This window comes from Tupaia chinensis, unplaced genomic scaffold (assembly GCF_000334495.1).
Source record: "Tupaia chinensis unplaced genomic scaffold, TupChi_1.0 Scaffold000051_1, whole genome shotgun sequence".
Classification (NCBI taxonomy): Eukaryota; Metazoa; Chordata; class Mammalia; order Scandentia; family Tupaiidae; genus Tupaia; species Tupaia belangeri.
The window spans coordinates 143,697-156,507 of NW_006159509.1; the positions used below are offsets into that span (position 1 = coordinate 143,697).

General features: G+C 37.7%; 1 protein-coding gene across 6 annotated transcripts in view; it reads left to right on the forward strand.

Moving 5' to 3' along the window:
* Positions 1-12,811, forward strand: part of CLCN3 (Cl-/H+ antiporter 3) — a 106,853-nt gene that overhangs the window by 69,015 nt on the left and 25,027 nt on the right. For all 6 annotated transcript variants that reach the window (XR_003550894.1, XR_001371081.2, XM_006141316.3 and 3 more), the window contains exons 4-7: positions 1,582-1,681; positions 3,217-3,404; positions 5,314-5,436; positions 8,023-8,229. Coding sequence is in view for 4 of the 6 variants with exons in the window: in XM_006141316.3 (XP_006141378.1) it covers positions 1,582-1,681; positions 3,217-3,404; positions 5,314-5,436; positions 8,023-8,229 (618 nt within the window). In the remaining 2 variants the exon portion in view is untranslated. The remainder of the gene's footprint in view (positions 1-1,581; positions 1,682-3,216; positions 3,405-5,313; positions 5,437-8,022; positions 8,230-12,811) is intronic.

The following is a 12,811-nucleotide window of genomic DNA, read 5'->3' on the forward strand; positions in this document are numbered from 1 at the left end:
TGACCAGAGAGAGGCGAGGGGGTGGGGGTAGTGAGAAAACAAGCCGCCAGTTCCAGAACTCGAACTATGGTTGGCCTTATGGGAGTCCAGCGCCCTTAACCACCACGCCACCTACCGGCCCCGATATACCTCTATTTCTAAAGAATGGTTAATGTCAGTATCTTATTGCTTACAGTATTAAAGTAGTAAAATTGCCTTACTCAACTTAGAACTTACTGTCTTTTTAATAGGGCCTTGTGGTTTTAAATAGACCAGGTCATTGAATTGTAGCTGTAGCCCTCCTGTGGACAGCAGGGCGCTAACATCCTAGGCTGAAGATGCGGCTTTTTAAAGTAATTCTAGTAGAACACAAGAGGTTTGGACTACATAGGGATAGATTTAGAATTGCAATCATACTAAAAGAGGCAAGACTTGCTTTCTTGTGTTTAGCAGAGAGAGGTTTGAATCAGGTCTATTACCTTGTTGTTAACTTCCTGACTTTCTATCTTGTGTTGAATACTGGACACTTCTGCCTTACTCAGGAATGAGAGTCTCTAGACCTTACCAATGGAATTGGAGCCCTCTGTATCAGTGTATTTACAAGACTACAGAAGTTCACATGACTATTACATATATTTGTAGGCATGGTATTACTCACTGATCTTCCCTTTGAGAGTCTATAATAATCCGCTCAACTATTGCAGCCAAGGAATGACAGAGATTTTAAGCCATATTATCTTGCTTCCATTAATATAAGGGATAGTTCTGTGCACCAATTAGTTTTAATTGGATTTAAAATCAACCAGATTATACAGTTTGTGGACCCCCTTACACTCACATTCTGAGTGTTCTCATTAAAAGTGCAGATTTTAGGTCAGGAGGTGGCATGGAGGTTAAGGTGCTGCTCCCCCCACATGGCTGACTGTACCATTTGAGTCCTGGGTCTGGTTGCTTGAAAATCACACTGGGCATATGTGTATGTGTCCCCCAAATCACGAGCTAACCAGAGGAGAAGGGATTGCAGTGTGGCCACCCCCTACCCCCACTACCTCACACACACGCACACACACACACACACACACACACACCATGTGTGATTTCTCATTTTTTCTATGTCTCTCTGGCCAACACATACACCCTCTAACAACAACAACAGCAACAAAGAAACCTTTAAAAACAAACAACACTGAAGAAGATCTCTGAGTAAATACATGTCATCTGGTTCACAGGTCCAACAACTATCTGACATAGTGATTTTGCCCCAAGTCAACCTTTCTTGTTATTTAGTTTGGAAAGTACTGTTCTGTGTGTAGTAACTTAAAACAAATTGCTAGATTTTAGAATTGTAGTTCCTGGGTCCAGCAGGTGGCATAGTCGTTAAGGTGATAGACTTCCACATGACCAACTGCAATTTGAGTCCCAGACCTGGCAGTTTGCTTTCTCACTCTCTCCTACCCCCCAACCTTCCCCACCCCATCTCTGGTGAGCGCATGTGCCCAGTAGCAAGTAGATAATAAATAAAATTAAATAAATAATTATTTAAAAATAAGGAATTGTGGCTCCTATTTAGTTTGAAAATGAAAGAAATATTTCTAATTTCAGATCAACAGCAAAAAGAAAGAATCAGCATGGGAAATGACAAAAAGTTTGTATGATGCGTGGTCAGGATGGCTTGTAGTAACACTAACAGGATTGGCATCAGGTAAAGAAATCTTTTAAAGCAGTCCTTTTTCTGTTCCTCAAGTATCATTGGATTTTCAAAAGCATTTATTTTTCGTGTTCAAACAGTCTTCTTAAATATAAGACTAGGAGGCAGGAGGCCTTCAAGTCTAGTCTTGGCTTTGGCACTTTAAGTGTCTCTCCAACTTGTTTGATCTTTCTGGGTTCATTTTCTATATATAAAATAAGTGATGTTGTCCAGATGATTGAAAAAATATGTTTTGATGTTAACATCATAATAAATAGCTAATATCTATTAATTGCTTTCCGTACGTCACATACTATACTAAAAACTACATGGGCCAGCTCCATGGCATAGCGCTGCTCAAGAGAGGCCTGACCCCACATGGCAACTGCAGTCTGCACCCCTAGCCCAGTGAGCCCGAAACATACTGGGCCGGAATGCCAGAGATGTGATAGAGAGAGGACTGGAGGAAGGGGGTTGCGGTGTGACCATACCCTGTGGGGCGTGCTTGTCTCCATCTTCCCCTCTCTCATACTTCTTTGCATGTGCACTTTTCTATCATATTAAAAAAATTTTTTTTTAACCCTCTGCCAATCTCATGGTAATCCTATAGTGAAAATACTATCATTATCACAATTTTACAGTTAGGGGACAGAAACACAAGAGAAGTTAGGTCATATAACTAGTAAGTGGCTTAGTCAGCATTTAATTCAGGCTCAAGAGCCTACTCCTTTAATCACCATGCCCTACAGCATGGCCACAAGGTCCCTGTGTACAAGATTATAAGAAATAGTAATTGAGGCTCTGAAAACAAATATTAAGGACTCTTTTAATCACTTTCAGCTTCCATCAAAGAAGATTATGTCCAGAAGAACATGAAAAATTAAAATTTTTGTGGAGAATAGAGGGAAGTACTGATTAATTGGCATGCACAAGAATTTTGTGGCCTCTGTGTATGTGACCCATTGATCTTTTTTTAATGATAAGAACCCAGATTTGACTATACATTTGTGTATTTTTTGTATTCTGTCAGTAAAATGATCTTTTATATGGTTTTCTGTTATTTAAAAGAAATGCAGATCTGTCCCAGTAATCCATGAATTCTGTTAGTTTCATTAATTATTTCAAAGGGCATTAAATTTTAATGAAATTGACATCATTTATAAGTCTATCAATTAAGTTTTAGATGAAAACATGCAAGTAAAACCTGGACTTCAGTAGCCAGATTTGTGACTCTCCTTGCTAAATTGCTATCTCTTGAAGATGTTTCAGTATCTTCTAAACACTTTTTTTTCTATCACAGTTAATTTAAATGATTTGACTGGTTTTAATTCCAAATGATGAATAGTTATTTTATTTTAAAGAATATCAATTTACAGTTTTTTTGGTAATAGGACAAAAATCGGATATCTTAAATTCACATGGTAGTTCTTAAGTGACCCTTTGTTTAGAGAGAGTCCTCTGCTTTCCATTAACCTCTTGACTAGATAGTTTTTGACTCGCAGAAAAATGGACCTATTTTTTTTTTTACCATCTCCAACATATTTTAACAGGGGCATTGGCTGGATTAATAGACATTGCTGCTGATTGGATGACAGACCTGAAAGAGGGCATTTGCCTTAGTGCATTGTGGTACAACCATGAACAGTGTTGTTGGGGATCTAATGAGACAACATTTGAAGAGAGAGATAAATGTCCACAGTGGAAAACATGGGCAGAGTTAATCATAGGTCAAGCAGAGGTAAGTCTTGCTTTGCTTCAAAATGAATTAAGAATCAGTAGAGCAAGGCAAGCAGGAGGAATGATGATAAAGGTGCTGGACTCCCACATGACCAACCACAGTTCAAGTCCTAGATCTGGCAGCTTGTTTTTCCCATTTTCCCTCTCTGTGTCTCTGTCTCTCTGGTGAGCACATGTGCCCTCTAGCAAATTAAAAAATAATAATATAAAAATTAGAAAAAAAGGAATTGATAAAGAAAAATGAATGTTTAGTTTATTTAATTGTAGAATTAATCACAGATTTTTGCAGTACATATTAAGGGAAAAAAAGAAAAAAAAAGTAATAAAATAGATGGAAAACATGAGCAAGAAAGGAGTATTGTTTCAAGCTTTTTATTACATGCAGAAGGGAGTATTGTTTCAAGCTTTTGTATTCATTAACTGCATAGTCATACAAGTCCGCTGGTTATTATGGTACAAATTATTGATTGAAAATTGTGACAGAAAAAAGGAGTGGTAGTCATTGCAGTAGGATCTATGTTAGTTACTAAGAAGTCCAATTATTAAAACTATTTAACATGCTGTTGTACTTGGCTAAGATTGGAAGGCATGAATTTTCATAGTATGAATTCTCTAAAATTTAGTTAAATAAGCCTTCTAAGTAGAGATACCTTGAAATTCAGACTTTTCTTTGTAGCATTATAGTATTAAATGATTATTTTACTACTGTGATGTTCTTTAATAAAGAGCATTCTAGTACTTAGCATGTTTTTTTGTTTTAAAGGAACAGGAGACTTTTTTTTTTTTCCTTTTAAACTGCTGGGTCCAGGATTTGAACTGTGGTTTGTGATGTGGGAATCTAGCACCTTACCATGCCACCTGCTGGCCCTTGAGAAACTGTGTTTAAGTTTATTTTTACCATGAGCAAGAGAGAGAGACACACAGACAGACAGAGAGATAGGCATCCTCAACAAAGTCTTCACACCACCATCCACTCCTATTCTCAGCTACCCTGGATCATAGGTTTACAGGGAAGTCTTGGACCAGGGATGAACTGAGGAACTTTCCATGTTAAGTTCAGTTTTATTACTGCTTCACCACCATCTAGCCCTAGAACTCAGAGTATGTAGTTAAATGATCACATACAGATATATGTTTTAAATTTTGTTAAAGCTAAATTTTGGAACTAAAAATACATTTACCGGAAAGATGGATAGTATGCTCACTTGGCTTAATTGAATTGAGTTTAACTTAATGATCTTTAAGAGAATTACAGCAAAGTGCAATCTGTCTGCCAATTCAATTTTATCTCCAACCATTTTAAAAAAGTGGCTTGTGGTTAGGAGGAGGGTGAAGTATAAGTGAGATGTCTTGGTAACAGGATGCTAGGGATCAGGGAAAAGTTAGGAAAACAATTAAATGGGATTAAGGATAATTGGTATGAATAAGAATCAGTTTTTAGATCCTCATTAAATCTTCTGTTCATATAAACCTTTTGTGTGTGTGTGTGTGTGTGTGTGTGTGTGAGAGAGAGAGAGAGAGAGAGAGATGGAGAGGGAGAGACAAAGACGGGTATTTTTGACAGGGTCTAAAGCGTTGTGATACTTCTGCACCACTCTTCCATTTAGTTAGGGTTACAAGTGTGCAGCCGTGCCTGGCATTTTCAGGTTGGCTGAGGAACTGGGCTGGGCCTTCCGTGCAGCTTCCAACTTCCCAAGTAGTGACGCTATTTGTGTCCCGCAGCAGCTGGGCCCATATTAAGCTTTTATTTTTGCATAGAAAAATGTGTCATGACTTTTCCAATGACCTAATATTATAGAAGTAAACCAGGAGGCTTTAATGTGTTTTATCCATGTTTCTTTTATAGCAATTACTTGCATGAGAGGTGCACCGTGAATTAAACTTGTGCTCTTCAATTGTTTGCTTTTTAGGGTCCTGGTTCTTACATCATGAATTATATCATGTACATCTTCTGGGCCTTGAGTTTTGCTTTTCTTGCAGTTTCTCTGGTAAAGGTATTTGCTCCCTATGCCTGTGGCTCTGGCATTCCAGAGGTAAGCCAGTTAATATTCAGTATCTTTAGATAGTCATCATTATAATGCTTATCTTTTAGCCTTTAAGGAAATAAAAGTAGAGTTTTTGTTGTAGTTTTCATTTTTGGGAAGAGGAATTGTTTGATATGAGAAAGAAAATTTAAAAAGTCTGAACCGTAGAAATCTTTGAAACAATAGTCTTTTTTCACAGTCTTTTTGTCATTTACCCTGGAGTTTTTTTTGTTTTTTTTTTAACTTTTCATAAATTTAGCACACAGTTAAACAAACTTTTAGAAAATTAGTTAAACATTAAGTACGTGGAAAAACATCTGTGACCTAAAATTCTTTGATGAATTAGTTGATGTTACAACCCTAATACTGTACATTCACTCTCTTTTTATAACTATCTTTTGATTAGATAAGTTAATGATTCTTGAATTTGGATATTTTATACATATTTTAAGAAAGGGTCTCACTATTTTGCAATACTCCAGCCTTAGGCAGGACTATAGGCACGTGCACCACACCTGGCTTTTAGAGGACCCAGGCTTTCCCTATAGCCTCAGCTGCAGAGCAGAGTCTGTCAGCATTTACTACAGTGGCTAAGCCAGCCATTTTATACTGAGTAAACATTTTATCACAATGGATCAACAGTAGAAACTTTGGAGATAACTAATTTAATTTAATTTTTATTTGCTGTAGGGCAAGTGTGCTTGCCAGAGAGACAGAGAGAGAAAGAGAGGGAAAGTAAGAAAGCAAACCCCCCATGGGGTGCGGGATGGCCACGCTACAACCCCTCCTCCTTCTCCATGCTCCTTTCAGAATTTTTGACATGTACACAATGCACCTAGCATGTTTTTCAAGTCACTTGGTCAGGGACTCAGCTTTAGTCAATCATGTGGGAACCAGCTGCCTTAACCACCATGCCACCAGCTAGACTTTAATTTTAATTTTGCTAGAGGGCCTGTGTGCTTGCCAGCAAATCAGAGGTGGGGAGAGAGAGAAAAAAAAAGAAGCATGTCCCGTGGGGGATGGCCATGGAGCAATTCCTTCTCTTCTACTCCTTTTGGGATTTGGGGCATGGATGCACACATTCCTAATGTGGTTTTCAAGTTGCCAGGTCTAGGACTCGAATTGCACTGTTGGCCATATGGGATCCAGCTCCCTTAACCACTATGCCACGGGTTAGCCCTTAGTTTTATCTTTCATCAAGAATAATTTAAATGGGAATTATATTTAGGTTTGAACTTTATGTGAACTCATTTGTTTCCTTTTAAATTTTTATGTACTTAAGTTACCAGCTTTTTCCTAAAGTGCTTTTTTTGTTGGGGGCGGGGAGGGTTTTGCTGTAGGGCACGTGCACTAGCCAGAAAGACAGAGACAGAGAGACAGAAAGTGAGAAATCACCACAATCCCTTCTCCTCCATTCTCCTCTCAGGATCTTGGGCACTCATGCACACGTGCCTGGTGTGAGTTTAAGCCACTGGGTCCGAGACTTGAACTGCAGTCGCCTACATGAGAGTCTTACGTCAACTGCTGGTCCCGCCTAATGTACTACATTTTAAAACTGAACTGCAGTGATTTCTTTTTTAAAGCTGTGTTAGTTAACAGTAAATTTTCTTTGCAAGTTATTTATTGGGGCCAGCAGGTGACATGGTGGTTAAGGTGCTGGATTCTCACATGGCCCACCACTATTTTAGTTCTGGATCCAGCAGCCTGAAAGTCACGCTGAGTATGTTTGCGTGCACGCTCAAAATCCCAAGACAAGAATGAAGAAGGGTTGAATCACGGCCATGCACCCCCACCCCCAGGGAGTGAATTCTCAGTTTCTTTCTCTGGTGAGCATGTGCACCCTGTGGCAAACAAACAAACAAAAGTTCTTTACTTATTTCTTCCATGAGCAAAAGAGACAGACAGATTGATAGCACCCCCTCCCAACCAAAACGGGGTCCTGACACGATAAATCCATCCTCAGCCTTCAGCCAGCCCTGGATCATTGGCACATTCATGGTGGATGTACTCAGGGAGGTTTCTGCTCATGATCCTGGAACCTTTCTGTGTGAAAATGCCATATGGATCATTGCATTTTATCACTGTGCCACTGTTTGGTCCCAAGAATATCTTTAACTAAAATTAGAGGAATCTTGTGCAGTGTTCAGCAGTTTTCATTCATTCTTCCTGGTATTTAGAAAAATATTTACCATAAATACAGTACTTTGACAAGGCATAGTATCTTTATTTCTGACACAGAACGTCCAATATGTATCTAAATGTGTTATGTTTATTTCTACAACAGAAATATCCAAATGTGCTTTCTGTTTATATACTGTAACCCTTGTAATTAAGGTCTGTATTCATTTATATAGCACAGCCTAATACTTTGATTTGTTTGTGAGATAGCGTTGCCTGCTATCTTTTGCTTGGGTAGAGAATTAGTATGTGATACAGACTTCTTGTATGAAGCATAATAGTTAAAATGTTCATTGTGAATTATTCATAGTTCACCAAAATTTGCAAAGTACTTTTGTAAATAAACAACAAAATGACTTAGATTAAGTTCTTATACTTCTTGAAGGAAATTAAGCGGCCTTAATCTTTCCTTTGTAGATTAAAACTATTTTGAGTGGATTCATCATCAGAGGTTACTTGGGCAAATGGACTTTAATGATTAAAACCATCACATTAGTACTGGCTGTGGCATCAGGCTTGAGCTTAGGAAAAGAAGGTCCCCTGGTCCATGTTGCCTGTTGCTGTGGAAATATTTTTTCCTACCTCTTTCCAAAGTATAGCACAAATGAAGCTAAAAAAAGGGAGGTAAGTATCTTTTATTTTGAATTTAACAGAAAAATATCTGACATATAGATTTTATGTGGGTAAAGAATGTCCTAATGTATAGATTAAGTTTTACTCTTTTTGGATAAATTCTGTATTCAGATAAAAAATTTTTTTCTTCAAATTAGTTTGTACTTTATTTCTGATTAATCTGTAATGTCTTTCTAGAATTCAGGCCCAGTGCTGTTCAGTTACTCTTATATTTTGGTGAAGCTTTAGACAGACTAGCTGGTGGCCACTAGGTTTTGGTTGAATTTCACAAATATAATTCCATTTGCTTTCAATTTTGCCTTAGACCTTTCCTCTTCTGAAATGTTTTCCAAACTTAACAGTTTTGCTCTTCTTTTTCAACATGAGTGTTTTCTCCAGGGTTGGGAAATCTTAATGCATATATTTTATTCCTGGAAAGTGGTGTCGAATGCTGGTAGAGGTAGTAGGTGGTATATAAAAAGCTATGTCATGCATGAGGAAAGTTAATAGAGACTTAAGGACCTCCTGAAGTTTAAATAATAAATTTTCATCAAAGGGAATATAGGAAATTCTCTTTATTCAGCTGCTTAAGGCAATTTCATTTACCATTTCTTTAGACTTTCTTAATATCTCATAGAAGACCTTTAAATTTTAGATATTTGATTTTATATACAGACTTCTTATGTTTTTAGATTGTTCTGGATATTTTATAGGATAAAATATGTAAATTAGTTCTGGACTTTGGGAGCCATTCCCTTCCTGTTATTCCAATCTAAATCTCCAAAACTAGATGGTAGAGAGATATCTGAGTTTATAAGGTGTGATTATTTTACAACTCCTGAGAACTCAGGAGTCTATGGGCCTAGCATAAGACTTTTCATCTATTTTGTTAATGTACTATAACCAAAAAAGTAGAATATTTTATTAAGCTATTCAATTTAAATAATTCTAGTTTTTTTTAAGAGAGTGATTTTTTTTTATATAGGGCACATGTGCTCACCAAAGAGACAGAAAATGAGAATTCACCCTCTAGGGGTAATGGCCATGCTACAATCCCTTTTCCTCCACCTCTCAGGATTTTGGGGCTTACTCACCTGGCATGAATTTTAAGCCTCCAGGTCCAGGACTTGAACTGTGGTCAGCCATGTGGGAACCCAGTGACATAACCATTATACCATCTCCTGGTCCCAATAATAGTAGTACATTTTAATGCTAGCATGAAAATATTCTCTTTGCATTGACAATAGATATTCGGAAAGTGGAATGCTCCAGTACTTCACAGAATCATAGTTTCATCTCTGAATGATACTTGCGATTCTAATACTTTTCCATATAACGAAAATGGCTAGCATTATTGATTGCTTGCTGACCGTATGGTACAATGGCAAGTGCTTTACTTGATTTGAAACTTTAACTTTATGATAATCCTGGTAACATGGCAAGTTATCCTCATTTATAGATTAGGAAACTAGGACTCAAGATGGCTAACTTGCCTAAGATCACATAGTTAGCTACTGGCAAACTGTGGATTAAAATTTGGTCTGACTCGAAAGTCTATGCTCTTAATACTGTACTGCTACTACTATTACAGTTGTGTGGGTGTATGTTTTTGTGTTGTCGTAGTGGCTGGTAATAAGAAATATCTAAAACTGGGTGATTTATAAAAATGTGCTAGACCTGCAGACCCCTGAGTTCCCAGTAATTTAATGAGTTGTAAATAATCATTCCTTACAGACTTGGATACCTTAGTACCATCTCTAGGGTTGCATGTGGGACAACAGGAAGGGATTGGGCTCTCAAATCTAAGGCTAATTTTCAAGGGCTCACTAGCTCAATTTTCTCCAAGAAAATATCCAGAACAATCTCAAACAAGGAGAAGTCTGTATATAAAGTCATATATCTGAAGTTTTTGATCTTCTAGAGGGTATCAGGAAGGTCTAATGAAATGGTAAAGGAAATTGCCCTAGACAACTGAATAAAGAGAATTTCCTGAATGCCCTTTGATGGGAATTTCTGATTTGAACTTCAGGAGGTTTATTCAGAGGTTTATTCAACTCATAGCTTAGTGGTCCTGAGACCTGGGGCCTTCTTTAGTGGGGGGTCTCTGGCCACATCACGAGGAAGCAGGTAGGAGAGCATGTCTGTGTTCTGTATGTGTTTCTCTCTCATTTTCTTGCCTTATAAGCCCACCAGGAGTCAATTAGGGGGGCCCTGCCCTGCTGATCTTAATCCTCGCCTCTTTTACCTTTCAACTCTGTAAGAGTTTTCATTCTCTTAATCCATGTAGTAGCTCCACACATGGATTTTGGGGAACATATTCAAACTAGAGTATATATGTTAAAAATAAAACAAAACCCAAAAACTGTACTGTATACTCAGCAAGTCAGTGGCTAAGGTGGAGCATTTGCCTCCTCTATTCAAGTCCTTTACTTTCTGTTATACCTTGATATTTTTGGTAAGGTTTTTATTTATTCACTGTATGTTCAAAAAATGTAGTTCATTAGAAATGTTATAGATATTAAAATAATTAACTCATAATTTATTTAATGAGCGAACGTACAAGCAGGAGGCAAAGGGGTGGAGAGAGAGAGAGAGGTATTTGTGATAGTCTCGCCATTACAGTCCTCTGTCTCAGTCTCCCAGTTATTAGGATTATAGGCTAGCATTACTATATCTGGCCTGTTCAGTTTGGTCCAAGATCTGAGCCTGTTTTGGTACCAGCTTCACCCAACATGGTACTTATTGCTTATGCCACTGACAGTAGAACCTGATTCACCTAAGTTTTAATGTTCACAGTGTGGTGATTAGTTAATGTTTATAGCTCTGCTCTTCTGTTACTATAATACGTGTCAAGAATTCACTTGTTAGTTGAAAGCATTCAGGATCCATATTTTTTACTTTCTTCATATTCTTATTTCTTTGACATTTTAAATTCTTCTTATATACTTTGCAACAGATTAAAACATCTGTATGAATTATTTATGTGGGTGTTAGCTTGATTGTAAAATTCTATTAAATGTAGAGTCAGAATAGTCCATTAAATAAACGTATTATCCACCATCCTATTAGTGAGTGGGGGGAAATTGGCAGTGAAATTTGCTCCTTTTCCTGTCCCAAATAATCAGTCTGCATTCTGAAGCCAGATATGGTTTAATTTAAACAACTATTTATTTTTAACTTACAATACTTGAATAAAGTGCACCTTGAGTGCCAGATGCTGTTCTAAGCACTTTGTATATATTTCCTCAATCTTCATTGAGTAAATTTATGTAAGTAATGTTATCACATTCCCATTTTAGAGAAGAGAGAAGCTAAGGCACACAGAGGTTAAGTTATTTACTCTTAGTCACACACCGAGTAAGTTGCAGAGCCAGTTACCTGACTCTGGAGTTGTCAGTCTGAGGGGGAAAAAACTGAGGCAAAATGCGTAAGCAGAGTTTATTTGAGACAGAACTGTGAACAGCTGCCTGGGTGAATATATTGGGTCATCTGGAAAGTCATGATATATTTTTGTATTGAAAAACAGAAAAATATGTCATGATTTTCTTGACAACCTAATAGATTCAAGTTGCCTGGAATGGCTCGTCCATCAAAATGGCTTCCAAAAGAATTAGATTGGAAGAAAGAGAGGGTTAAAATAAAAAAAAAAATTTCTTAAGAATTTACATTGATTTTTTTTTTTTTTAAGAGATTTTCACTGTAGGGCGCGTGCGCTCGCCAGACAGACAGAGAGAGAGACATAGAGACAGAAAGCGAGAAATCACCCCCCAGGGGGGATGGCCACGCCGCAATCCCTTCTCCTCCATTCTCCTCTCGGGATCTTGGGCACACACGCACACGCACCCGGCGTGAGTTTTAAGCCACCGGGTCTGGGACACGAACCGCGGTCGACTACGTGGGAACCCAGCGACATAGCCATTACGCTAACTGCTGGTTCCCGATTTTTTTTTTTTTTTAAGAATAGCAAAGACTTTGGGAATGCTTTCTGATTAATGCCACAGACAAAAGGTGGGGTCGCAGTGTATCATTTGTGTTAATAGTTTGGGGTAACGTATGATAATTGTTTGCAGCAGGAGCTAGTCAGAGAAGTCTTTGTTAAGATACGTTCTTAAAGCATATACTTAAGAGTAACATTGGGGGTGGGAATGTGACTGAAAATACATGCTTCTCTCTCTGTCTGGGCCAGACAAGTTTGAGCAGTCCTCACTCACTCCTTAGACTGCTATACATAGTTTTCTGTCTCAGAATTCATGCTGTTAACTCCTTACAACTTAACTGTAATTATTTCTAATTTCTCTTCCAAAATGTAAAAATTGGCTATTTGATGAAATGCTTTAGGTAGCTTCAGATATACATACTAAATAGTAATTAAAAACTCTTAGAGGAAAAAAAAGTCACGAATACATGCTCAGTGAAATTTTGTGAAATCGTATGTAGTTGACATCACTCTTGCGAAGTGGGCAGATGACCAAGTGATAGATGAAGGAGTTAAGAAAAGAGTCAGAAGAATGTTTGTGGTTTTCCTTTTTATCTGTGGGTTTCTGGTTGGTGAGACTAGTTCCTGCTTTCAGAATGAGGCTTTCTTTATTTTCAA